At 36.8% G+C, this 27,400-nt stretch overlaps 3 protein-coding genes across 5 annotated transcripts; 2 read left to right on the forward strand and 1 right to left on the reverse strand.

Annotated features, from left to right (window-relative positions):
- The first annotated feature begins 2,391 nt into the window (after nucleotides 1-2,391).
- Nucleotides 2,392-5,461, forward strand: LOC107807848 (heat shock protein 83). The gene is made up of 3 exons (XM_016632286.2): nucleotides 2,392-2,844; nucleotides 3,302-3,582; nucleotides 3,676-5,461. The coding sequence occupies exons 1-3, from the start codon at nucleotides 2,565-2,567 to the stop codon at nucleotides 5,224-5,226; spliced, it is 2,112 nt and encodes a 703-aa protein (XP_016487772.1). The 5' UTR covers nucleotides 2,392-2,564; the 3' UTR covers nucleotides 5,227-5,461.
- Nucleotides 5,462-6,388: 927 nt separating this feature from the next.
- On the forward strand, nucleotides 6,389-11,945 carry LOC107807847 (uncharacterized). Of its 3 annotated transcripts, none has more exons than XM_075255426.1 (7): nucleotides 6,389-7,176; nucleotides 7,283-7,381; nucleotides 7,948-8,048; nucleotides 8,395-8,483; nucleotides 8,653-9,015; nucleotides 9,386-10,645; nucleotides 11,463-11,945. In XM_075255426.1, the coding sequence occupies exons 1-6, from the start codon at nucleotides 7,103-7,105 to the stop codon at nucleotides 10,637-10,639; spliced, it is 1,980 nt and encodes a 659-aa protein (XP_075111527.1). In that variant the 5' UTR covers nucleotides 6,389-7,102; the 3' UTR covers nucleotides 10,640-10,645; nucleotides 11,463-11,945. The 3 variants fall into 3 exon arrangements, with proteins under 3 accessions (XP_075111527.1, XP_075111525.1, XP_075111526.1); XM_075255424.1 differs by having other exon boundaries at nucleotides 7,840-8,048; nucleotides 11,463-11,944; XM_075255425.1 differs by having other exon boundaries at nucleotides 7,840-8,048; nucleotides 9,386-10,640; nucleotides 11,463-11,944.
- Nucleotides 11,946-16,717: 4,772 nt separating this feature from the next.
- On the reverse strand, nucleotides 16,718-17,182 carry LOC142182065 (uncharacterized). The gene has a single exon (XM_075255973.1). The coding sequence runs from the start codon at nucleotides 17,180-17,182 to the stop codon at nucleotides 16,718-16,720; it is 465 nt and encodes a 154-aa protein (XP_075112074.1).
- Nucleotides 17,183-27,400: the final 10,218 nt, after the last annotated feature.

Below are 27,400 nucleotides of genomic sequence, written 5' to 3' on the forward strand. Positions count from 1 at the left end.
AATCATATTAAGAGGCCCTAAATTTATTTTATAAAATATTTACACTAACAATAAAATTTATTTTTTAAATAATAAATTACATCATTTGAAGACAAAAATAAGCAAATTTCACCAAAAAGAAAAAACAAAGGAAGAAGAGCACAAAAAATAAAGTGGTGGACTATCGTTGTTGAGGTCCACAAATTTTGATTTGGAACAAGAAAAAGAAATAAGCGTACATAACGTAATAGCTTAAGTTTTGAGCATTAATTGTGTCAAAAATATTTACTCCTTATGATCAATTTAAATGATAATTGTAGTTCACTCTATTATGTAACACTTATTGGTGAAAATCTAAAATAAATTATAAATAACCTAATATAATATGTCGAATTAAACTAAAAGAAAACCGGTGCATGAATGCTTTTGTGTTCATGTAGTTTGAGAGAACAATGCAAAAGAAATTCATTATGTTCTCGATATATATAACTTAATTCCTATATAAAAAGAATAAAATTAAAATTGAAGACCGAAGCAAATATACTAATTAATCAATAAAGAAAATTATCATAATTTACGAACTTATTGATATAAAATAACCTCAATCAAATAACAAAAAAATATACTGTAACACTTTTTTTTATATTAATTATTTATTTAATTTGTAATAATAATAAGAATTTAAAATAAATTTGGGTCCTTCAAATTTGGGGACGTAAGGCGACGGACTTGCTGCCCAAGCCTTTAGAGCCGCTCCTGTGTAAAGCTATCTTGGCATTATCTTAGCTCACTGAGAGCCTGACTTTTTTGTAATTTATGTGTTTTCTATCTGTTGAGTCTCCAATATTTAATGGCCAAGAAGAAGAAAACAAATATAGGTTTCAGAAGTTTTGTCGGCGAAACTCCGCTCTTTCAAGCAAGAGTTCTGGCACTTGAAAAAGTTGAAGAAGATGATGATGATGATTATTGCATCATTCGAAAAATTCCGATGCAAATTAACTTTCTCCGGCAAGAGCTTTCGGCTTTGTAAAATAAGACGACCGAAAGTATGGAGAGAAGAAGAAAACTTGGAATAAAAGAAGATCATATTTTTGCGACAATTATGCGCTCTAGTTTGGCGGGATATACATGACCTGCCATGTCACTGAGTTGTGCTCGATTGGTAATTTGAGTACTAACTTAGGAGTTTTACAGGTGTGAGCTTAGTTAAAGTCTCTAAATGAAAAATTCGAACAAATTTAAGTATTTATTTATGCATTTGATCAATTTATAACTCGCATTTTATGATTTATTTGTTATAGGACCGTTTTCCAGCAAAGTTTTTTTCTAAACGTGACATGTAAATCGCGTTCATCAAATATGAATTTTAATCACGTTTGTCAAGTACGACTTACTATAGCATTAGTCATGTGCGACTTATAAATCAAATCAGACAAATGTGTGATTAATTAAATTCTAATACAAAATTATTTATATTATATTTATAATATTATTTTAGTATCATATTAAATGTGAAATAATATTTTTGAAATTACTAATCTCGAGATAAAATAATAAAGATGTCCTTCTCAAATACTCATTTCTCTTAAAGCCCTTTAAGAAAATTAAGGTCAAAACTAAAAATAAATTATTCAAGTTTTATATTATACCTCGTATATTTTATTTTTAGTCTAATTTATTAAACATCTAATAAAGTATATGCATTAAATAACTAAATATTTATTTAATTTGGCGAACAAAACTGGCCCCCTAATTTTAGCCATGGAAAAAATAGTTAAAAATATCCTTGTACAACATATTCTTCCGGGGTTGGGTAAGGTCTGCGTATACTCTAACCTCCTTGGACCCCATAATTTGGATAAGGTCTACGTATACTGCTCAGACCCCATAGTGAAATCCTACTGGGTTGTTATTGTTGTTATTGTACTACATGAAATTGATCGAGTTTACTCTCCTTATTGTTTTAGGTCGATTCAAATTCCTCCCTTTTAATATTCGCTCGGCCTCCCATCCACTAGTCGCTTATTTTTTTCTATAATTATTTTGTAGTTTTTTTATTTTCTATTTATCTTTCTTTATCTTTATGTTTGTCACAAAACCACTTGGAGAATATACACGAGAAAATAAGATTAAATTTGTAATCCAATAAATATTACTCCTATATAAAATATTTTTTCCTTCCCAAAATATAGGAAAATAAAATTATTTTACTCTATGCAGGACAAGTCCATCTATAGATAATTTTTTATTTTATTTTGTTGTGATGACAAGTAGGAACTCGAAGTTTTTTTGTTAAGAACATTCCAGATGTCTTAGGTGGACAAAACTTTTTTTTTTGGTGCGTATACTCATTTCCACGTCAGCGCGAGGAAGCACTTTTTTGTGTAGAGGGACGTAGAAGACTCGAGAAGCAGAGATTTCACCTCTTCGTCAAGGCAACTTCTTTGGTTGATAGAAGAACCTAGAATTCTTCTGCATTCATATATAAACCACCCTCCCCTTTCCACAAAAATCAGATCCCAAGCGTTCTTACGAATTCTCTCTTCATAGCGTCCTAACAAGTTTCACATTCTCTGCATTTCTCAATGGCGGATGTTCAAATGGCTGATGCTGAAACCTTCGCATTCCAGGCTGAGATTAACCAGTTGTTGAGTTTGATCATTAACACTTTCTACAGCAACAAGGAGATTTTCCTTCGGGAACTTATTAGCAATTCTTCTGATGCATTAGACAAGATTCGATTCGAGAGTTTGACGGATAAGAGCAAGCTTGATGCTCAACCTGAGCTCTTCATTCGCCTTGTTCCGGATAAGGCTAATAAGACCCTCTCCATTATCGATAGCGGAATCGGCATGACTAAAGCAGGTAATCGCATTGTTCATCTACTATTACTATTCCGTTGTTTGTCCAGCGTTATATTGCTCTGTTAATCTCCAAGAGATTTATCGGTGCTAGCTTTTCGTAGACTCTTGTTTCAATGAAATTTTTATCTGTATGCATATGTTGCTGTAGTTTAATGTTAGGAAAGTGTGTCTGTATTACTCTTGTTTCGGAGAATGAATTTAATTTGTGTGTCTGATTTGAAAACGTATATTCATATCAAAGTACTGGTGGTATTGTCATGATTTTCCCATTAATCCTTGGAGAAAATTTAATCTCACATATCGACGCATGCAGTTTAACTATCTAGCACTAATCGATTGATTGATGGCAGTGGTTCATACTCTAGGAGGAGGATGGTTGAGTTGATTTATAAGGACCTCCGGATTTAGTTGTAGAATGGATACTGATGACTCTGTTTTTTTTCTGTTGGTTCGAGTAGATTTGGTCAACAATTTGGGTACAATTGCAAGGTCCGGCACAAAGGAATTTATGGAAGCGTTGCAGGCTGGAGCTGATGTTAGTATGATTGGCCAATTTGGTGTTGGTTTCTATTCTGCTTACCTCGTAGCAGAGAAGGTCATTGTGACCACCAAGCACAACGATGATGAGCAGTATGTCTGGGAATCACAAGCCGGTGGTTCATTTACTGTTACAAGGGATGTCGATGGAGAGCAATTGGGCAGAGGAACTAAAATAACTCTCTTCCTTAAAGAGGACCAGGTAAGCAGCACTACTTAACTGCAGGAATGGTTATGTTAAAATTCATTTGTCCTAATTTAGAGGTTGTTGTAATTAATTTTGATTTAATTACAGCTGGAGTACTTGGAGGAGAGGAGAATCAAGGATTTAGTGAAGAAGCACTCTGAATTCATTAGCTACCCTATTTATCTCTGGACTGAGAAGACAACCGAGAAAGAAATCAGTGATGATGAAGATGATGAGCCCAAGAAAGATGAGGAGGGTGCTGTTGAGGAGGTCGACGAGGATAAAGAGAAGGAGAAAGGCAAGAAAAAGAAGATTAAAGAGGTTTCTCATGAGTGGCAGCTCATTAACAAGCAGAAACCTATCTGGTTGCGCAAACCAGAGGAGATCACCAAGGATGAGTATGCCTCTTTCTACAAGAGCTTGACCAATGACTGGGAGGAGCACCTTGCTGTCAAACACTTCTCTGTTGAGGGGCAGCTTGAATTCAAGGCAATCCTCTTTGTGCCCAAGAGAGCTCCTTTTGATCTTTTTGACACCCGAAAGAAGATGAACAACATTAAGCTTTATGTCAGGAGGGTGTTCATTATGGACAACTGCGAGGAACTTATCCCTGAGTACCTCGGATTTGTGAAGGGTGTTGTTGATTCTGATGACTTGCCTCTCAACATCTCTCGTGAGATGCTACAGCAGAACAAGATTCTCAAGGTGATTAGGAAGAACCTCGTGAAGAAATGTATTGAGATGTTCAATGAGATTGCTGAGAATAAGGAGGACTATAACAAGTTCTATGAGGCTTTCTCAAAGAACTTGAAGTTGGGTATTCATGAGGACAGCCAGAACAGAGCCAAGTTGGCTGACCTTCTTCGTTACCACTCCACCAAGAGTGGCGATGAGATGACCAGTCTCAAGGATTATGTCACCAGAATGAAGGAGGGCCAAAAAGACATCTATTATATCACTGGAGAAAGCAAGAAGGCAGTGGAGAACTCTCCATTCTTGGAACGTCTCAAGAAGAAAGGATATGAAGTGCTCTACATGGTTGATGCCATCGATGAATATGCAGTCGGGCAGCTGAAAGAATATGATGGTAAGAAGCTAGTCTCTGCTACGAAGGAGGGACTGAAGCTTGATGATGACAGTGAAGAAGAGAAGAAGAAAAAGGAGGAGAAGAAAAAGTCTTTTGAGAACCTTTGCAAGATCATTAAAGACATCCTTGGCGACAAAGTTGAGAAGGTGGTTGTGTCTGACAGGATTGTTGATTCTCCTTGTTGCTTGGTTACTGGCGAATATGGTTGGACAGCCAATATGGAAAGGATCATGAAGGCTCAGGCCTTGAGGGACAGCAGCATGAGCTCTTACATGTCCAGCAAGAAGACAATGGAAATTAACCCCGACAATGGAATCATGGAAGAACTGCGTAAGAGAGCTGAGGCTGACAAAAATGACAAATCAGTGAAGGATCTTGTGTTGTTGCTCTTTGAGACTGCGCTACTGACATCTGGTTTTAGTCTTGATGACCCTAACACTTTTGCTGCAAGGATTCACAGGATGCTGAAGTTGGGTCTGAGCATTGACGAGGAAGAGGAAGCTGTTGAAGATGCGGATATGCCTGCACTGGAGGAAACTGGTGAAGAAAGCAAGATGGAAGAAGTGGACTAAGCACGCTGCTTGGTTTGAAGATGTCTTACATTGGATGCTGAACATACATTTTACTCTTGGTTCTCTTTTCTTCTGTTTAGTAATACCTTTTTGGCTAGTGGTTCTGATGTGTCGATTGAGCCTGTTGTGTAAGCAACTGCGTCACCTAGTTTGTGTGTAGTTTGTCTCGTCCAAGTGTTACTGTCAGAGTTTGTCATCCGATTTCTGAATGTTAATAGACTATTTCGATTATCGATATTTCCTGTTTTATACTCGGTTCTACTCTTTTCCAGGATGTACAGTCCAACGATTATTCTCAAATTAACATGAATACCTGAGCTGGGCAACTTAGATTAGATGTGGTGGGTAAAGGGTAATTAAGTACTAAGTAGGGTACCCCTGAGAAAACAATTCAGGTGACTAATTGCCTGAAAGGACTAAGGTACTCTTTCAGGGTTAGTATTCTTCTTCTAGCTGATTCTCTCCCTTTAAACTGGTCAACTGAGCTAGAGTTAAATGCCCAAAATAACGTCCTTGTTGGATAATTAATTCCCTAAAGACCCCTATGCGAGACATTTAAACATATAAAATCTTAACTACGTGGAGTAACACTCTTATACAAATAAGCTGATCTTGCAATGTCCAAAAATTATGCTTAACAAACTTTAGAATTTTAATAAAAGCAAATGCAATAATACCGAGGCTTCACGATAAACTATTGGAAGATATGAACGTATGAAAAAGGTCCACTGAAGTAAGAAAAGAAAAGAATTATGTAGACCAACATTAAAACATGATTCAGATTTCGACTGCCTATATTAATGGTGTTACATAATCTTTTTAAAAGGAAGCCATTTTGACATATTTCACAAAAGTCGTGTAGGTAATAAAAATTGAACCGCTACTCCTTTTAGCGTATACCAAAAATTTACTTCCTCTGTTATTTGTTTAGTATTCTAAATTTAAATTTTTCACTTTTATTTGTTAGTTTTTCTTTTTTTTTTCTGTTATATCCACAGTGTTAATTACTGATTTCAAATCAATTTCAAATCTTTGATATTATGATAGGTAGAGACCATCTTCTCAAGTAATTTTTTTGTTTCTCCTCTTTGCTTTGTTTTTTTTCTTTCTTTTGGAGTGTTAACTAACGGCAAGGAAACTTACCATAACCTGTAACCTTGCGACTATTTTGAAGAATTTCAACCTTGCGACTCCTTCGCAGACCTTTTAAAGAAAGTTTTCCAAAATACAACAGAAGTCTTTTCAGTCATTAAGAACAGTTCTGAGGCTATGCTCTGAAAGTTTCCAGCAAATAGCAAAACTTTTACAAACTGATTTTTTTTTAATCTAAACGCGTTTGTGTTTTCTCAAAATAAAATTGTTCAAAGTATATGTCTAAAGACTGTTTTAACCCACCCAAGTACGCATACGATATGTCAGTAAGCAGGGGGAGATACCTCCCACTCCCCTGCGGTCATTGCTTTCTTTTCTTGCTCTGCAATCTTCTTTCCACTTATAGTATAAGAACAGTTCACGTTTTTTAGCCCTTGTAAACATTTCACATCTCTGTAATAGCAAAAGTGCAAAACAATGTGAATATGTAATCGTCTCTACATATTCACCTGGAGTTCCACTCATTTTCTCAAATCAAGTCTTTTAATCTCCTCCTTCTACACTGGTACATTCTGATATAAATGTGCAATAACTAGGGCTTTTTACAGAACATACACATCACATTAGCGATTCAGAAGAGTTGATTCGGTTCCAAGTGTTAAATTTGATAAGTCTCTTATTTTCGGAAGCTGTAGCGGAAAGTTACAGGCGGAAACTGTGGAGGTAGGGGGCTATAGTTGTACGAACTTGTACTGACTGTGAAAATTTGAGCAACGACTTCGGAATGGGTGTGGAAATTGAAGAACACAGCTCAGGAGAGCGGTTGGAATCGGAGAGAACTATTACAGAGATTTTAAAGTGACTAACGTTTTCTTACTCTTTTTTATTTTTATTTTCGCTTCTATATCCAATTGCAAGTATTACACTGATTAACATAAATTTTTGTTTGATACTTGTGCTGCAGAGATTCTAGGATTACGTACACTAAAGCATTCATGTTATCATTGATTAACCTGCAAATTTGTAAGGAGTTACCCAAGGATTTTGATTCATCAGTTTTACGGTAAGTGAAATGTCGCAACTTTAATTGCTTGATGTCGTCTCTGCTAATTTTGCTTTATTGTTCCGTTATGCTTTAATTAAGTTGTTCTCTATGCTTTAACTGCGAGAAAAAGTGCCGAACTGCTTAATTATTGCTTATAAAAGAAGATACTTCGCGTGACTTTATTTACTTGCGACTAGCGGTTCTAAATTAAGATGAACACTTCCATTTACAGCTGAGAAATTTGATGTCGAAAACTATGTTCCGCTCTTTTACATTCAATTGCTGGTAAAAATTTCTCTGCTTATCGCAACAAAAAGAAAAAAATGAAACGAAGAAAGAAATAGAATAATCACAGCGTAGGTTGACTTATTGACTCGTGATAATTGACGCTGATCTTACAGGTTTAATAACTAGTTACTATTAATTTATATTTGGTGACTAGTTCTTTCTGCATCTTGTAATTGCTTCCCTAACAGCGAACTTGATGGTGCATCTGAGTATAAGCTGGAAATGCAACAGACATCTGCGGTCCTACCTCCGTATGCTTCAAACAATTCTTATATTGATCCTTCAACTGTTATTAGATGTGATTTGGTTGCTGCTTCTCGAGGATCTTGTGGAAGATGGGAGAAACAATGTTCACGGTTGAACACACAGAATAGTCCACAGGGAAGCTGTGATTCAGGTCTTTGACAATAGTTGTTATGATGCATTGAATTAGTTCTCTTACTTTATGATCGATTAAATCCAATCCTTGATATGTCAAACTTATTATGCAGAGTGCCCTCAAATTGTATAATCAAGTTAGTTTCAGAAACAGTCAGGTTTTTTATGTAACAGGAGGTTCTGCTAGATTACATTCACTTGGTTAAATCAATGTTTCAATAACACACTTTATCTTTCTTCATGTATCTGGATGTTGCATGCATACCTCTCAAATGCCCAGTGTATAGATGGTTCACTAGTTATGAGTAGATAAGAACCTGTTATACTACCCATAGGTCTATTCTGATGATAGACATGTAATGCAGATTCCAGGGTGCAGAATGATCGTTCTGGGATTTTGGGATCAATTCTTAGTAAGAGCAAGAACCCTTATCGTCCACCACAGTCCTACAAGGTCAGGTTATTATGCACTCAAGATTGGTCATGATTATGGCTCCTGTATTGCTCTACTATGTCTCTAGTGCAAAGCAAAAACTCTCTATTCACAATATGCTTAAAGAATAAACCAACCCATTCCATGAGGTGCATGTAGTTTTTGTAAATTAAGCCTTGTGATTGTGCAGGTTGGCAATTCCAATTCGTATGCTAGCCATTCATCAAAAGAAACTAAGTCTCTAGCTAACAAGGCCTGTACTGCTCAAGAGGATGTACAATTACACAATGATACTCTTCAAATCAATGTAGTTGGGGATAAAAGTTCTGATGTTCTGGCTACCCATCGGAGCAAGCAGATTGCGAAATTGTCTGAAAGCCAAAAATCTGTCGACAAGTTTGTAGATCAAGAGAAGTCACAGTGCGAAGCACCTGATTCTAAGGATGCTGCTATTGCTACTTCTCAGCAAGAACATCCTGATTCAGATGCTAAAGCATTAAAGGCGATTAATTTGGAAGAATCTGAAAGAACACAATTTGGAAAGACACCTGAGGTATTTTTCTGGACATGGTTAGATGTTCACTAATAAGAGATACTTAAGTCCCAGTATCGGTTTTATTATCGATACTTTCCCTCTTATTCTTGGTAAGCTTGCGATTTTTCTTAGTCCAGTATCTGTCTTCTAAGTAGTGTCTGGGATTTTCCCCTAGATTTAAGAGCTTATTCGTCAATGCAATTATCCGATTCCATAGTTTCCTTTGACATTTAGATGACACTTCGGTCAAGTCAAACAAGGAAAGGGTAGGAAGGTCGAAAAAATAAATGAAATGAGGCTGAACTGGATTACATATTTATTCAGTCAGATAATTACCCATGACTGCAATGATAGTGGTGCAGTTTTGTCCTTTTTATCTTCTTTGCAGAAGGAAGCGTCACTGCCACATGCTGACTTTCCTGGCATTGCAACAAAATGTTTGAGGAGGCCATGTACTGCCAGAAGGGAGAATGGTATTCGTACAGTCAACATCTTAGCAGAGGGAAGCCATGAAAATCTTAAACTGAATCTGGAGTCCAAGGATGATTTTGAAACTGAAATCAGTAATGAGTTGCTTTCAGATGAAACATTCTTTCCTTCTCAGGAAAATTCGTACGAGAGGAATTTGAAAACCAACCAATTAGAGCCCTATGAATTCTTCTTAGCACCAGTTCTCCGCAATTGTGGAGCTTTTGGGACAGATTGTGAAGGGATTAGGGATTCTATCTTTGATTGTGAGCTTGAGTTGGATGAGATTGAGGAAAGCACATCTCTTTTTGATGATTTTTGGACTGAGATACTAGCAGTTATTCATTTGGAGCAGGAATCTAAGGTTAGTTACTCGGCTGATACAGATAACATAACAGAATCTGAAGTTCCACTTCGTTTACCGGACGAAGATGAATTGATTTTCCTGAATTATGAGGAAGGGCCAAAAGAGCCCAAGATCCCTCCTGTGGACACTTCTACTGATTTGGATTTTGTGGAAGATGAAATCATTTTGCCTGACGAGGACAGTCTGATTTCTGCTGACAATCTAACAAAGCACATGGTTGCAAAGAGTTGGTGGAAAACTGATACTGCTGATTCTGCTGACAATTCTGAAGATGCTAATTGCTCAGAGGTAACATTTGCCGGTAGAGCTGATAAAGTGATGGCTAACTTCATTGCTGACAACACTGAACACCAAGAAGTTGCTCATTGTCGTGAGAAATCGTCTCCACCTGGTGTGAAAGTTCCATCATCTCCTGAATTTTCGAGCTCTGTAACTCACTGGAAACCATGTCCCAACCAGATCGTTTCTCAGACCCCGTGTTTCCATGTAAATCCAGAAATTCCAACTCTCCATCCATTGGATCTTTATTTTACTTGCAGTAGTTTCCAGAACATAAGAGAACCAAAACACGTTCATTATTACCCAGCAGTATATTGGTACCCTTGTTCTGACATTCATCATGAGTCTTCCATGAAAACCACACCCGCCAATGGAAAGAAATATGAGTATCTTAAACAGTATCCAATGTTGCACCAGCCAGATAATGAGCAAGTCATTTATGATGTTGTACAACAATGGGATACTGTGCAACTATTGCCTGAGACTTATCAACAATCACACTACCCAGGATTTGGATTTCCAATATGAGGTGAGGTACGCTTTCCAGCCCTGTTCTTTGACCTCTAAATTCGACTTAAAGGCCCTGTTGTTGGAGAAAGGAAGGAACTTGTTTTCATTTGGTCGCTCTGTTTCGTCATTTGGTACTAAACGCAAAATCTTTTGTCGTCCATTTGGATTATTTATAACTTGTCATTTTCCAGCAAATGAGAGTTGATACACCCATGGGGTGCGGCCCTTCCTTGGATCCTACGTGAATGCGGAATGCCTTTTGCACCGGGCTGCCTTTTTTTTTAACCTCACTTTCTCTTCATCATTGCAATGTTTCCATCAATTTTAGGTTAGAAGATAGCTCAAACGTGTGTTCCAACAATTTCTTTACTTTCACTTGCTTGGGAGTTCAATTTTTTGAAAATTTAAAGGCTATCGAAACTTAATTATCTTTGCAGTAACTTCAGCTTTCCGGTTTTTCCTTCTATATGTATTCAACTAATATAACTCTTCTGTACAAGCGGTTAATATGTATCTTTCATATGTTATACAAATATAGCAGCATATCTAGAGTCTAATGCTATACGATTAGAGTATTGCTTTTAATCCATGGCAAATTTAGCAGTCGCTGATTTCTTCTCAAAATTGGTCATTGCTTAGCACATGTTATGGGGAAGATGAAACATTATCTTTAGCACCCTGTAAACCATAAGACCATCTTCTCAATAGTTTTCAACTTTGATGCCTTTATTATAGTTAAATGCTGGACAAAAATGTTTAAAACTGCTTCAGCTTCAAGTCAGAATGCTATAAGTGATTCATCTGGAGACAAAGATTTCAAGGTCCTTTTTTCATTTTTCAGATAACTAGAAGCTGCTGATATGCAACTGGCTCGTTGACATGAAAGAAGAAGCAAAAAGGAGACTCTATTGCAGCTAGCTAACTTCCACTGTCTACAGCAAAGAATATGCCTTAGGATTTTAGTATGTAGTAGATGATCATGACCGTAGGATTTTAATTTGTAGTAGATGATAATTTTGATGGAATGGGCAACTGCTGGTTGACACACAATTGCACAGAACTCATCCATTGCTGAAGTTTGTATATACACACACAATAGCTTCAGACGGGAAGGCAGCTTGTCGGCACTTGTTTTAGTTGGAAAAGGAACTGACTTAGGAGAACACAACATTCATCAAGGTATTAAATAAATCAAACTTCACATTTAATGCCTGGATGTCGTATTTTTATTGATCATGCACGTATAAATACTATCTGTAAGTATCATGTTCTTTGACTTCCTAGCTTATTTATGGTTAGATACTCCGATGTTATTTAGATTGTAATCCAGGGAGTAATAAAATAACTTGAAGGAGGAAAAATAACATCAATTATTTCTTTCTTCTATAAGGCATACTTGATTAGGGCAAATTAAGATATGTCAAATTGTGAGGATTGCTTGAGGTCGTTACGGAGGAAGGTTCTAGAATAGAGTTCTGTTATTTAGAGAATGAGCAATCTTGATCTCCACTGCTATGTACAGTCGATATATACTAGAAGAAAGAAGAAGGAAAACTAAAAAAAGGCTAAAACACCTTTAACTTACTTATAACAAACTACCTACCTTCCTAATTAACTAACTACCCATGTGATTTTCACATGTTTATTTATATCATAATATGCCCCTTCAAGCTGGAGGGTGCAGAACATTGAACACTCCAAGCTTGCCAAGTAGATAATCGTGTTGAGCTGCCCCTAATGCTTTCGTCAACAAATCTGCTTGGTGCTCCTTAGTGATGACATGTATTGTCTTAACCATCTCTTCCTTGATTTTGTCTCTAATGAAATGATAATCGATCTCAATGTGCTTTGTTCTTTCGTGAAGTACATGATTAGCTGCTAGTTGAATGGGTGACTTACTATCACTGAACACTGTGACTGGTCGTACAATTTCCACACCCAATTCCTTGAACAAACCAAGTAGCCATGTCAATTCTGCAATGCTTGCAACCATGCTTCTGTATTCTGCTTCAGCTGAACTCATTGAAACCTTCTGTTGCTTCTTCAATTTCCAAGATATCAATGAGTTTCCAAACTTGATAGCATAACCAGTGATAAACCTTCTAGTATTAAGACATGCAGCCTAGTCTGAGTCATACCATCATGTGAGCTCCTTAGCATATTCAGATTGTAGTAGCACACCTTGCCCTGGAGCACTCTTCAAGTACCTCACCACTCTCAGGGAAGCATCCCAATGAGATCTTTTTGGTATTTGCATAAACTGGCTCAAGGCTTGTACATCATAATTAATGTCAGGTCTTGTTATGCTAACATATAGAAGTTTTCCTGCTAGCCTATGATAAGTGCTAACATCCTGTAAAGCCATATCTCATGTGATTCCATTTTCCTTGTCATACTCTATTAAAGTCAGCGTTGAATTGACTTCCAATGGTGTACATGCAGGTTTAGCTCCACTTAATCATATGTTTGATATCAACTCTAACACATATTTCCTCTGATTCAATAGTACTCCACTCTTGGATCTTACGATTTTGATTCCCAAGAAGTACTTCAAACTCTCCCAAATCCTTCACTTTAAAGTTCTGATGCAGTATGTCTTTGGCCTTCTTAATCAACTCTGCACAACTTCCTGTGATGAGGAGGCCATCCACATATACAAGAATAGCCACTATGTCTTCTTGACTCTTTAGTGTGAAGAATGAATAATCATGATAGATTTGTATAAAACCAACTCCCAATAGAGCCTCAGTTAGTTTAGTATTCCATTGCCTTGAAGCTTGCTTGAGTCCATATAGAGACTTCATTAACTTGCACACTTTCCTTTTTCCTTGTCTTCTGAAGCCTTCAGGTAGCTCCATTTATACCTCTTCATATAGATATCCTTGCAAGAAGGCATTATAAACATCTTTTATCTGGTATAATCCCCAGCCTCTTGAAGCAGCTAAGGCAATGACAGTCCTCACAATGATCATTTTGGCCACTGGTGAGAAGGTGTCATGGTAGTCCAAGTCTTCCCGTTGAAAGTATCCTTTTGCAACCAATATGGCCTTAAATCTTTTTATGTCTCCATCTTCCTTGAACTTTATTTTATACACCCACTTTGATCCAACAACATTCTTCCCTTATGGTAAGTCTACCACTTTTCATGTGTTATTGTCTTCTAATGTCACCCCTCTTATTTCATTGCTTCTATCCATCTACTATCCTTCACAGCTTCCTTGAATGTATGTGGTTCAGTTAGTTGAGAGAATTTTGCTAGATAACATTGGTAGCTAGAACTGGTTTGATCATAGGCCAAGTAATTTGAGAGAGGATAGTTGCAATTTATGTTCTTTTTGGTTGTTACATAGTCTTTCATCCATATTGGTTCTTTGACCTGTCTTGTAGGTCTTCTGTCTGGTCTTGAGCTTGTTGCATTTTCACTTTCCTGCTGCTCATTGATATTTCCTTGCTGGTCTTCAATGGTAGTTGATTTCTCCTGTGCATTCTCATAGCCCGTTTGGCCAAGCTTCTAAAATCAGCTTATTTTGAGAAGTGCTTTTCTCAAAAGTACTTTTTAAAAAAGTACTTTTGGTGAGAAACAATTTGTGTTTGGCTAATTAATTTGAAAAGCACTTTTGAGCAGTAATTAGTGTTTGACCAAACTTTTAAAAATTGCTTCTAAGTATATTTTTCTCAAAAGTGCTTTTGGAGATAAGCTACTTTTTTCTACTTCTCCAAAACTGCTTCTGCTTCTCCTCAAGAGCACTTTTTTCCCTTCCAAAAGCTTGGCCAAACACCTCAATTTTTGGCCAAAAGTGTTTTTGGCCCAAAAAAATACTTTTGGCCCAAAAAAAGCTTGTCTAAACAGGCTATTAGAGGTCCCTGCTATATCTATCTCCTGCTGATTTTCAGAGTCTGTGTCTGGGTTCTCCTGCATGGTATTCTGTCCATTGTCCTGCAAAGTCACTTCTTTCTCCAGGGAGTTCAAAGTGCTTGTTTCCTGCAAAACGTTAGTATATAAAGGAGAGAACAACAAATGATTCAATTCTCCTCCACACTCCTAATTGACTGAGTTGTCCTCATTCTTCTTAGAAAATGGAAACTCAAATTCTCTAAAAACAACATCCCTGCTCATGAAGATTTGCTTTTTGAGCAAATAAAATAAAATATAACCTTTTTGTGTCTCAAAATACCCCATAAGAACATCTGCTCTGGCTCTTTCTGCAAATTTATCTATTTTGCCTACATTAGTAGCATAGCAAAGACATCCTAGAACTCTAAGATGTGCAAGGTTAGGCTTCTTGTGATACAAGACCTCATATGGAGTCTTGCCCCCTAGGACACTAGATAGTAGTCTATTGATCAAATATACATCTATTTGACACACATTCCCTAGTATTTGATTGGAATTGAGCCCTGAAACCTTAAGGCTCTTGCAGCATCAACTATGTGCCTATGGTTTCTCTCCACTATGCCATTCTGCTGTGGAGTATAAGGGCATCTGCTTTGATGGATAATACCTAGAGCATTCAATAATTCTGTACATTGCTTATTGAAGAATTCTGTCCCATTATCTGACTTTATCACCTTAACCATAATTCCAAACTGATTCTTAATCATAGTTAGGAACTGTTTTATTGCTACTATAACTTCAGACTTTAATTGTAGAAAAAATACCCATGTAAATCTAGAATGATCATCCACAATTTTCAAAAAGTACTGTTTTCTGTCAAAGGTAGCAATTTTATAAGGTCTTCATAAGTCCACATGCACAAGATAAAACAACGTATCTTCTCTAGAATCACTTAATGAAAATTTCAGTCTAGTTTGTTTTGCCAAAGGGCATATAGGGCAACTATCTTGTAGCATACTGCTAACCTTATTATGTAGACCTACTATATGCTTCATTACTGATAAAGAAGGATGACCTAGCCTTTTGTGCCACAGGCTACAAGAAGCTTCAGTCATCCTGCTCACAACATTGAAGGTCCTTATTTTACTATCTAGTCTTCCATAGTGGTCACCTTTGAGTAGATATAGACCTCCTCTTTCTACCAATCCCCTTCACCTTGCCATTCCAAAGATCCTAAAATATACAAAAATCAGAAAAGAAATTGGCATTACAATTCAACTTCCTAGTTAGCTTTGACACTGATAATAGGTTAAACTTGAAGTTTGGAACATAAAGCACTTCTCTGATTGTCTTCCTATCTAACAAGGTTGCACTACCAGTATGAGTAATGTCAGCCTTTTCTCTAGTAAGAAGATGTATTTTATCCTAGTCTGTCTTCCCTGTGCATTTAGTATCTATTAATAACTCTATATCAGAGGTTATATGATGTGTGGCACCTGAGTATATAATCCACTCCTTGTTCTTTTGTTTTTGTGTATAACTTGTCATTTAGGCAGCTGATTATACCTGTACCTGTACCTGTACTTGCTATGTTGGCATGATGTTCTTCAGGTTCTTTGTTCAGTAGGTTCAGTATCTGATTGTATTGATCATCTGTGAAGTAGTGGTATCCCTTTGTATCATTTACTTCAGTGCTCCTAAAAACACTATCTCCACTGCCTTGTGCATATGATGAAGACACATCTACATTATTGATAATTGTCATTAGCTCTCTTCTCCAACCACCTTGCTTACCAGTTGTATTCCATCCTCTTGGTTTTCCAGCATTGGAGTTCTGCTGCCAGCGTCCTGCATTAACATTAGAGTTTTGCTGCCAACCTCCTGCATTTTTCATACCTTCACCATACCTTCTCTTCGGAACAAAATCAGCAGGGTAACCTATAATTTTGTAATAGTTCTCTTTAGTATGTCCTTTTAAGTGACAAAATTCACATTGAAGGAGTTGTTTTCTTCCCCTTCCTGCCTGCATAGCTAGGGGTTCTACCTTATCAGTGATCATGTTTGCACCAATTGTCTGCTGGCTTTGATCTTGAATAATCATTGCCTAGGTCTGGTTGAGGGAATGAGCGTTGGTTCTCATGAGAATTTGCCTCCTTGCTTGATCAGATGAATCATTTAATCAGATAAAAATTGCATAACTCTCTGTTGATGCAAATGCTCTGCATGATCTTTTGATTTTTTCCAACAATTTGGGAATGGAACTAAAACATCATATTCATTCCAAGTTCCTTCAATTTCAAAAAATACACAGATACAGAACTAGTTCCTTGTGCCAAAGTTGCAATTTCACGATGCAGTTGAAAAATTCTTACACGATTCACCTTGTTAAACCTTTCACGCAGATCCTCCCAAATTAGGTGCGCATCCGATGCATACACAATTCTGTCTAAAAGTTCAGGTGCTACGTTGTTCATAATCCATGATAGAACAATGGCGTTATATGTTTTCCACTGCCCCAGTAACTCTCCTTCATATGCATCCTTTTTGCATGTTCCAGTGACAAAACCTAGCTTCTTCTTCCCCAAAAGAGCGATCCGCATCGACCTACTCCATAACCCATAGTTCTCTGACCCTGTAAGCTTAACATGAACTACAACTGAGCTAGGAGTGTCGGAAGGACCAATGTATAGAGGATGATTGTGATCTATCAACATAGTTTTTGCCATTGATGAATCTACGTCTGACATCAACAATTTTGTCAAATTGCGATCGAGCTTCGAGTAATTGAGAAATCAAAAATTGAGAGCAGAAATGAAATTAGAGACTGAAATCAGAAATCAACACGGTGCGATCTAGGCATGACACTATGATACCATGAATTGTGAGGATTGCTTGAGGTCGTTCATGGAGGAAGGTTGTAGAACAGAGTTATGTTATTCAGAGAAGGAGCAATCTTGCTCTCCACTATTATGTATAGTCAATATATACTAGAAGAAAGAAAAAGGAAAACTGAAAAAGACTAAAACACCCTTAACTTACTTACAACAAACTAACTACCTTCCTAACTAATTAACTACTCACGTGACTTTCACGTGTTTATTTATATCATAATAAGATATACCAAGTACCTAAGAAGCTAAACCAATTAGCAGAAATGGTTGAAAAATGCGTCTTTTGTTTTCCACATTGCAGGTTTTTTAAAAAAAGTATTTTGATTAACCGTGACATTCCTGTTCGTTTTCCAGGATGTAGTTATCTGAACGTGGTTAATGGTGATCAAGAAGGCTTATGTCCTAAACAATTGACTTTGGAGGGATGTCAAGCCTCAGGTCCCGCCAACTGATGGAATCTACGTATAAAGTTGATGGCACGAAAAACCTATGTCCTTCTGACCCCTAATTTTTTTTCTTTTTGAAAATAGTTCAGTGATGTGAAATTGTGGGCGTACTCTTCCTCTTTCTAAATATAAACATATTTAGCTAATTATTTAGTTATTTTCTTAATATACTAGTAAAAAAAATTAAATATGATAAATGGTAAATCCAACACAAAGTAAACTAGATATAGTTAATCCATTGTCGAAAATAAATAATTTAATCCATCACACTTATTAATGAACAAAATTTATATTAAATAACTAGAAAGGGAAAAAAAGTAGCTAGGGAGAATGTAAACAGATACCAAATGTATTTAAACTGGTTAGAACCTCATGTTGCGCTCTCTGTGTAAGATTTTGGATCATAATCTTGTACCTCATCACTAGAAAAGTCTATTAAGACTTAGATCTTGTCAGAGGGTATTTCAATATTAGATTGTATATCAGATAGTGTTTGATGGTATAGTCAAAGATTGTGGATATAAGTCATGATCTTAGGGATACACTCTTGAATTATGTCTCTAGCTTTGTGTATATATTCTGGGTGTAATCTATCTTTTAAAATAATAAATGAAATACACTTACATAATTCACATGGTATCAGAGCCTCTACGATTTCGCTAGATACTCAAATACTTTATCCGGTTGCCTTTTCCTACAGTCACTACTCCGGCGAATTTTTCCCACCACTTTTTCTGGTTGCTTTTTCCGGCATCCACTTCTCTGACGGATTTTTCTCGGCCATCTCTAACTTTCATTTTAAATACGTGAGGGTCGACCATTTATTCCGGTCTTACCCATCACAATCTCTAAAATCTTCGACGAAGTTTCCGGTCAAATATTGTTACCCTCTAACCCTGCTCCATTGGTAGTCTACTTTCCTGGCCAGTTCTTGTGATTTTGGTGAGAGGAAAAGAAAAATATTCTGTTGAGTCTTGATTTAGCGGGTCGCTTGAGAGGAAATTTTTCGTTTGAAGCAGAAGAGAAAAATAAGGATTTGGTTTTGATAAGCTTTTTCCAAAGTAAAACTTTCTTTATTTCAAGTAATACTTTATTACTTTGTCTTTACATGTAGGGGCCATTCTTACAAGATTTCTTGTCCAAAAAGTCTTCTATTTCTTTACAGAGTGCTCTTACTTTTGTCCTCTATCTCACATTATTTTGTTCCCTTGCCTTCTTGAAATTTAAATATCAAAATGATAGATGAGTCCTCCACAATAGAAAAAGTCAAATCATTTTTCTCTTCAATTTCGAATCCTTCCACTATTACTAATGTTAAATTACAAGGTAGTAATAATTACTCACCATGATCTTTTTCAGTTGAGATGTGGTTCATGGGACAAGGATACGAGGATCACTTAGTCAAGATGTAGACTATCAAATTTTTGACCAACAAAAGATAATTCAATCCCCAACAATAGTCAATAGAAAATCCCTGTCCTCCCCAACTTCCTAACAACCAAGTCCCTGACTTTCGTTTCCTAGGACATCATTGATGCAAAAGCAGACAAAAATACTGTAACTATATGCAAATGTGATCTCACGTACCTCGAACCTCACAAACCACAAAAGAAAATATACCAATCCAGACAGCTTAGAATTAGATTAATTAGCTAGATACCAATTCTTTCTAAGAGATTTTAGTATCTATATACAGTCAAAATCGGGCTTGCCTAATTTTGTATGGCTAATCGGAACCGGGTGGCAGACCAAGGCTCGACTCCACGTTGTATCGAACCATGGCACGGAGATTGATTGTTAAGCTCATGAATCTATGACTGATCAAGATCGAGACCAGCCATAATCGAGAACGAAGCGAGATGGAGATTAAGAGAGATCGAAGGAAACCTGCTATGTCGAATAATAGAAAGCCGAGATATCCGTGATCGGGCGAGGATCGTGGCAGAAATCTCGGCACGTATCAAGTCAAGACCGGTTATTTAGTCAATCACGGGATTTTCTTCTGTATTTAGAATTGTAGCATAAGTAGAATTCCTCTATTATATAAAGGGGGTTCTAATCTTTTTGTAGACATATATTCACGCATAACAAAGCAATATATTACATTTTCTCTCTTAAGCTCTGTTGTTCAGTTCATATTCTTTTTAGCATATTCTATTGGTTCGTGGGCGATCTAGCTCGAAGGCCATAACCGCTCACTATATTGGTTGCTTTATTTTACAGTTAATTTCTAACATTCTCATATTTCTCAATTTGTGCCAAGTGAAATCACATATCCTTAAAACCACTTATAAGTTTAATTGTTAACCAATTTTAAGGGTAAACAGTTTGGCGTCCATCGTGGGGCTAAGGATAATAGTGATTGCCTGTACAAATTTTCGTAACACACCATTTTATGCTTTTTCTTTGAAGTGTCTTTGATTACAGGATTGAAAGATGTCGAACTCTCAGTCAGCACCTCAACACATTGACAATGATCTCAGCTACCACGACGAGAATGAGAACATTGCACCAGGAAACATTGCAACCCCTGCTAGCCTCGATGGAGTTCTGGCCGCAGACCCAATCGACGTCAGTTCACATGTAGCCATCAATGGAAATGTGGTGGTCGATCTCGAAAGCAGCATTCATGGGGGTACCCTATCAGCTACTCAGAATGCGGATGGCGGGATTAGCTTGCGGGTAATCTTCAAAATGTTGCTATCCCAGCAGGCGGCAATAACCCAAAATTAGAACCACATGCCGAGCAGGATCGAACTTGAGTCGTCCCAAGAAATTGTGCACAAGGTCGAATCGACTTCGAGAAAATCGAATGAGAAGGGATCGGAGACAAATCCCGCTATCCTAAAAATGCTCGAAGAGTTGTTGAAGCGGATCGAGACAGGAGAAAAGAAGATCGAGGAAAATGGTAAGAAGGTGGAAACCTATAACTCCATGGTCGACCAAATCTCGAGGGCACCTCGATATTGAAAGGACTAGATTCTAAAAAATTTGTGCAAAAACCTTTCCCCCAAATTCGGCTCTGAAGCCAATCCCTAAGAAAGTTCCGTATGCCCGAAATTCCTAAGTATAACGGGACAACTGATTCGAATGAACACGTCACTTTGTATACGTGCGCCATCAAGGGAAATGACTTGGAAGATGATGAAGTTGAATCCTTATTGCTGAAGAAATTCAGGGAGACTCTATCGAAGGGTGTCATGATATGGTATCATAATTTACTGCCCAATTCTATCGAAGGCACACGCCGGAACCATTAAGGTCGCAAAAGAAAGTCGGACCTTTTTAAGGTAAGGCAGGAAAATAACAAGATGCTCGAGGAATTTGTATCTCGGTTCCAAACGAAGAGAATGGATCTGCCACCGGTCACCGACGATTGGGCTGTTCAAACTTTCACTCAAGGTCTTAACATTCAGAGTTCCATAGCTTCACAGTAGTTAAAGCAAAATTTGATCGAGTATCCAGCTGTCACTTGGGCCGATGTACATAATCGATATCAGTCGACGATCAGGGTCGAGGATGATCAACTGTGGGATCCTTCTTGGTTCGTTTATCATAACAGGCACGTGGATAGAATCAAAAGAGATATCAACCGAGAACTGAGGTAAAAAAGAGATTGATATCAACTGTATGATGGGGACCGTAGAAACAATGTGTCTGGGCGAAATTCTACACGAAATGAGAAGAGGCCAAAGTTCACGAGGACTTGGTACTGAGGAAGGTCACATTAAACATCCAAACTCCAAATGAAGGTACGAACCTATTTCAATTCTTTTTGTTTTTAACTAACTCTTGCAGGTTATCGACAAAGAGCGGCACGAAGATTTGGATCTTAAAGTACGCGTTGCACTTGTCACACCTCCTTCTTCCGCCCCCGCGGGGGTACAAGGGAGTTTTTTTCCAATTAAAGGACAATCGAAACGGGATTTGTTTATTTATTTCCGAGTCGCCACTTGGGAGATTTAGGGTGTCCCAAGTCACCAATTTTAATCCCGAATCGAGGAAAAGAATGACTCCATATTACAGTCTGCGCACCAGAAATCCGGATAAGGAATTCTGTTAACCCGGGAGAAGGTGTTAGGCATTCCCGAGTTCCGTGGTTCTAGCACGGTCGCTCAACTGTCATATTTGGCTTGATTATCTGATTTTATACATGTTAAACCTATGTGCAAAATTTAACTTTCAACCGCTTTTATCATTTACAGTTATTTTTATCAAGAATTGCAACGTTGTGAAAATGTATCTCGAACCGCGTTATAATCAATGTACTCGTGGTCGTCGACACACTTTGACTCCGTTGAGATTTGGATTTGAGTCACATCAATGTGCACCCGAGTTTAAGGAAATTAAATTATCAAAGGCGCGCCTAAAGCGACTAGCGTATTATTATTTATGGGTAAGACCGTGGAATTCACTAAACAGTCTATCCCGAATTCTAAATACTCAATTAAACATTTATCGAGGGCCCCGCAATTGATGCGTTTTATTGGGCGAGGCTCATCTCATTTTATTTTTAAAAAAAAGGTCAGTCCTAAAATGCCTACATTTTTTATTTGAAATTTGTCTCTACAAAATAAAAGAGAAAATATCTTAATTTATTTACATGTTATTACCTAGTTACATTATACTAGGCATGTTCTCAGTTTGTCAAATTAAAAAAAACTTAGAAATCTAATTTTTATCCTAGACCATTTACATGCTGAAATTAACCAATATTATTTAACTAAACAATATTCCTACCAAGTTCCTACTAGATGGCCTATTCGTTTGATTTTTTTTACTCGACGGAGTTACTATACCATTTATTTATTTTTGGCAATATATATAGATAGTTCATCCGTTAAGCTATCGTCGGATGTTCCACTATATGTATTAAATAACTACATGATTCTGATTTTTGCAAGCTAAATAATTTATACATACAAATAAAATTCAGAATATAATTAAATATATTTCAGAATTTCAACTCTTCATTTTTTGTATTCATGCTTCATATTTCGGTTTACATAACCTGTGTGTCAGTTGTGTACCTGATATTGGAAGCAAAAGAAAATGAAGATGAGAATCAGCAGCAGTAATAACAATAGAGCACAACAACAACAGCCCAGCAACAGTAACAACCCAGTAACAGACCGGTGAAGTAGTAATCCCAAAACAAATGCTTCCAACTTTTATGAAACAACCACAATTAATGCTGATTTCAAACAATGAAAGAAAGCAGAAGATTTTTTTAGTTTTTTTTATATTTGAAAATTTGAATATTTTTCGGAATTTTTCTCTCTCTTAAATATTCAACTCTTTTTTTTTCTCTGTTTGTGTTTTTCTATTCTGTCTATCTGTTCTTTTTCAGATTCGTTCCTCTCTGTTATTTTTTTTTCTCCTCTCTCTTATTCTCTTTCTGTGTGTCCCCTTCAATCTGATTTCAAGACTTCTACTTATATCCCATCCCATAAATCTTTTAATCAATTAAAATTAACCCATTTTCCCCTACCAAATCCATTATCTTCCCACTCATCCCCATTACGTTAAATAAATATATCAACCTACCCCATTATATTTTGTCCCCCATGCTTTCACTAAACAAATACAAGATTCCTCCCCACTAAAATTTATCTTGTCCCCCCTTTATATTAAATAACTATATCACAACCCACCCCATTTCATTTTGTCCCCCATGCTTCATATAAAAAATTACAAAATGTACAATTCCTAAACTACCCCTCCGACCTTACTGAAATTATCAAACTACCCCTGAACGTACTGCAAATTACCAAACTACCCCATCAGCTATAACAAATCAATTAATCACACTCAAACAAAATATAGCCAATATGACCAATTTCTACACAAATTCAAACAACAAATCTCATGAACATGATTTCTTCAACATTTCAACAACAAATCACATGAACATGATTGAACAACAAAGAACAAGTAAAATTTGATTGAACAATATTTTTAGCAACAAACCTATTTTCAGATTCAACAATAATAACAACAAACAAGTATATTTAAATTTCTAAATTCAATAATATTGAAATTAAAATCAACTCTAACAACATTACAACAAACAATTCCTATATTAAACTTAAACAAGATTATGAGACAAATTCAAGAAATAATCATAAATGATAAACAAGAAATCAAACTATACAAATTTCGGATTCAAGATCAACCAAACAAAGTATGAACATGAATGAAAATATTCAATAACAATAACAAACAAACTTTGTTCAAACTTCGAATTAAACTTAAACAAAACAAATAAACATATTCAAATTACTAATCTTCAAATAATCAATTAAATCCAACCAAAATTATAACAAAGATATATGATCCAAAATTAAGAAGCAAAACATAACTTCACATTATATTACTAAATTAAAAACGAACTTCAAACAAAGATGAACATGAATTAAACAATGTTAACAATTTCTGAAAATACATAAAACACATGAAACAAATTGAAAAAAAAACAATTAATTTAAACTTCAATTTGAATCTAACAAACATTAAACTAACAATTCCTTTTTTTTTTTTGAAAAAATGAATAAAATTAACATGAAATAAACATGAAAAACAACTAATTAATTTCCCATTTAAATCTGAAAATTAAATTATCAAAACACATGAAGCAAACAAAAAATTAATTCAAACGATAAACATGAACAAAACAAGGATCGAACATTTATCGATTTTTACTTCGAGAAATATAAAACGAAATATGGACAAAATAAAATTCAAAACCAACTAACCGGAGATGAATCAACGATAAACTCACCTTCCTATTGAGCTCAAAACAACATACCACAGACTCAAACGAAAAACCAAATGAATCCTTGATGAAAAGGAAGGAGATGACGCACCATTAGAAGCAGAAACGAAGCCGCAGCAGCTGGTCGACGCAGCTGCAGCTGGTCGACGCAGCTGCAGCTGGTCGATGCAGCTTGGAAGGAGGAAGAGAAACAACAGCGGTATGGCTGAAGAAGAAGCAGCGTGAAGCAGCAGCACGACGGAGGAAGTAGCGGCGATAGCCGCGGCGACGAAGAGAAGACGCAGTCGCGACAGCAGCCATGGCAACGAGCGTTGACGAACACGAAGAAGAAGTAGCTGGACTGTTGTTCATTGGACGGAGAAGATGAAGTGAAGCTACATGCACAGCTGCGTGAACAGTAGCAGCAATGGCTGGACGCGAGGAGGAAGGCAGCAGCGACGAGGCATCGATGGCGACGAGGGAGCTCCGAAGACGATGAAGTGAAGCTTGTTGTTCGTTGGAGCTGCTGGTTTTGTCGACGTCGGGCAGCCATGGTTGAGCTTTGAGGGGGAAGCCATTGATGCTAAGGAGAAAATTGGAGAGGAAAAAGCAAAAGTGGGGGGGGGGGGGCGGATGACTTAGGTCCTTTTTAGGGTTTTTTCTTCTTTTTTGTTTTATTTTATTTTGTTTGTAAAATAATAGGGGTGTTGGGTTATGGACTGGGTCGACCCAGTTCGAAATGGACTGGGTCGTAGGGAAGGTTGGGCCATTTTTTGGGCCTTTGGCTTGAAATTGAAGAAGAGGCCCAATTCCGATTTTTTGTATTTTTGTTTTCTTTTTCTTCTTTTATTTATCTAAAACTAAATTATAAAAATACTTAAATTATTATTAAGAACTAAATTAAGTTATAAAAGCGCAAATTAACTCCCAATAATAATTAACGCACAATTAAGTAATAATTAAGCATAAAATTGTATATTTGGACATTAAATGCTAAAAATGCAAACGATGCTTATTTTTTTGTAATTTTTAATTACTAACAATTGTAGAATTAAATCCTACATGCAAAATGCGACATAATTTTGTATTTTTTATTAATTTAGCAAATAAACATGCACAGACAAATACAAATAATTATTCAAAATATCACAAAATATCACAAAATTGCACACCAAAGAAAATCATTTTATTTTGAATTTTTGGGAGTAATTCTCATATAGGGCAAAAATCACGTGCTTACAACACTCTTTTTCCCGGAATCGTTTTTTTCCCAATTGGGTGTTTAGAGCAAGGTTTTTCCGCATGAAGCATTTTTTTTGAAAAAGATTTGACCGAACCTTTGCTTCAGAGGTTTCCTACATATCCTGGGCTAAACAGGAATCAGGTCAATATAGTTCGGGAAGTTTTTGGTAGCTGGGACTACCGTGGGACTGCAATGTTACTGTTGTTGCATGCTATTACCACTGCTTACCGATCTCCTTGTTACACCGTGCTTAAAAGAAAACAAGAAGCTAGGCTAGACTGCAATTTGTTCTTGTTGCCTTGCTTTCTTGTCTGCTTGCATTTCTTCCGGTGCTTTTCTTCCGATGCTTTTCTTCCTTTTGACACATGTACTTGAGTTTGTGCTGGGACTTCTTATTGCAACCTTCTGTTTCCCGGTGCTGGGGATTTTTATTGCTTCCTGCTGGGGATTCCTGTTGTAACCCTCTGTTTTATTGTTCTCTGACTTGATTTTGAAATGTATGCCTCTGTTGTATGGGCGGGCTCCCAACTTCAATACTTGAAAATTAATGCTGAATGTATTCCTCTGTTATATGGGCGGGCTCCCAATTTCAATACTTGAAAATTAAAGACTGAAATGTATGCCTCTATTATCTGGGCGGGCTCCCAACTTCAATGCTTGAAATGTAAAGACTGAAATGTATGCCTCTGTTATCTGGGCAGGCTCCCAACTTCAACAACAACTTTAAAAATGCCACTAGGCTCCTGACTACTTAGAATTTGAATTGTATTCCCTTATTCTCCAGGTGGGCTCCTGATTGTTAAATTTGAAATTGAATGTCTCTATTCTCCAGGCGGACTCATGACTTTTAAAATTTAAACTGTATGTCTCCGTTCTTCAGGCGGACTCCTGACATCAAACTTGAAAAGTATGTCTCTGTTCTCCAGGCGGACTCCTGATTGCTAAATTTGAAATTTGAATGTCTCTATTCTCCAGGCGGACTCCTGACTTTTAAAATTTAAACTGTATGTCTCCGTTCTTCAGGCGGACTCTTGACATCAAACTTGAAAAGTATGTCTCTGTTCTCCAGGCGGACTCCTGATTGCTAAATTTAAAATTGAATGTCTCTATTCTCCAGGCGGACTCCTGACTTTTGAAATTTAAACTGTATGTCTCCGTTCTTCAGGTGGACTCCTGACGTCAACAATCAACTTAGGAGGAAATGCCTCTCCTATGGGTAAAAACAAACTTAGGAGAAAATGCGTCTCCTATGGGTGAAACTAAACTTAGGAGGAAATGCCTCTCCTATTGGTTAAACAACAACTTAGGAGGAAATGCCTCTCCTATGGGTAAGACTAAACTTAGGAGGAAACGCATCTCCTATGGGGTAAAAGTAAACTTAGGAGGAAATGCATCTCCTATGGGTGAAACTAAACTTAGGAGGAAATGCCTCTCCTATTGGTTAAACAACAACTTAGGAGGAAATGCCTCTCCTATGGGTAAGACTAAACTTAGGAGGAAATGCATCTCCTATGGGGTAAAAGTAAACTTAGGAGGAAATGCATCTCCTATGGGTGAAACTAAACTTAGGAGGAAATGCCTCTCCTATGGGTGAAACTAAACTTAGGAGG

The sequence above is a fragment of the Nicotiana tabacum genome, chromosome 6 (assembly GCF_000715075.1).
Source record: "Nicotiana tabacum cultivar K326 chromosome 6, ASM71507v2, whole genome shotgun sequence".
In the NCBI taxonomy this organism is placed as follows: Eukaryota; Viridiplantae; Streptophyta; class Magnoliopsida; order Solanales; family Solanaceae; genus Nicotiana; species Nicotiana tabacum.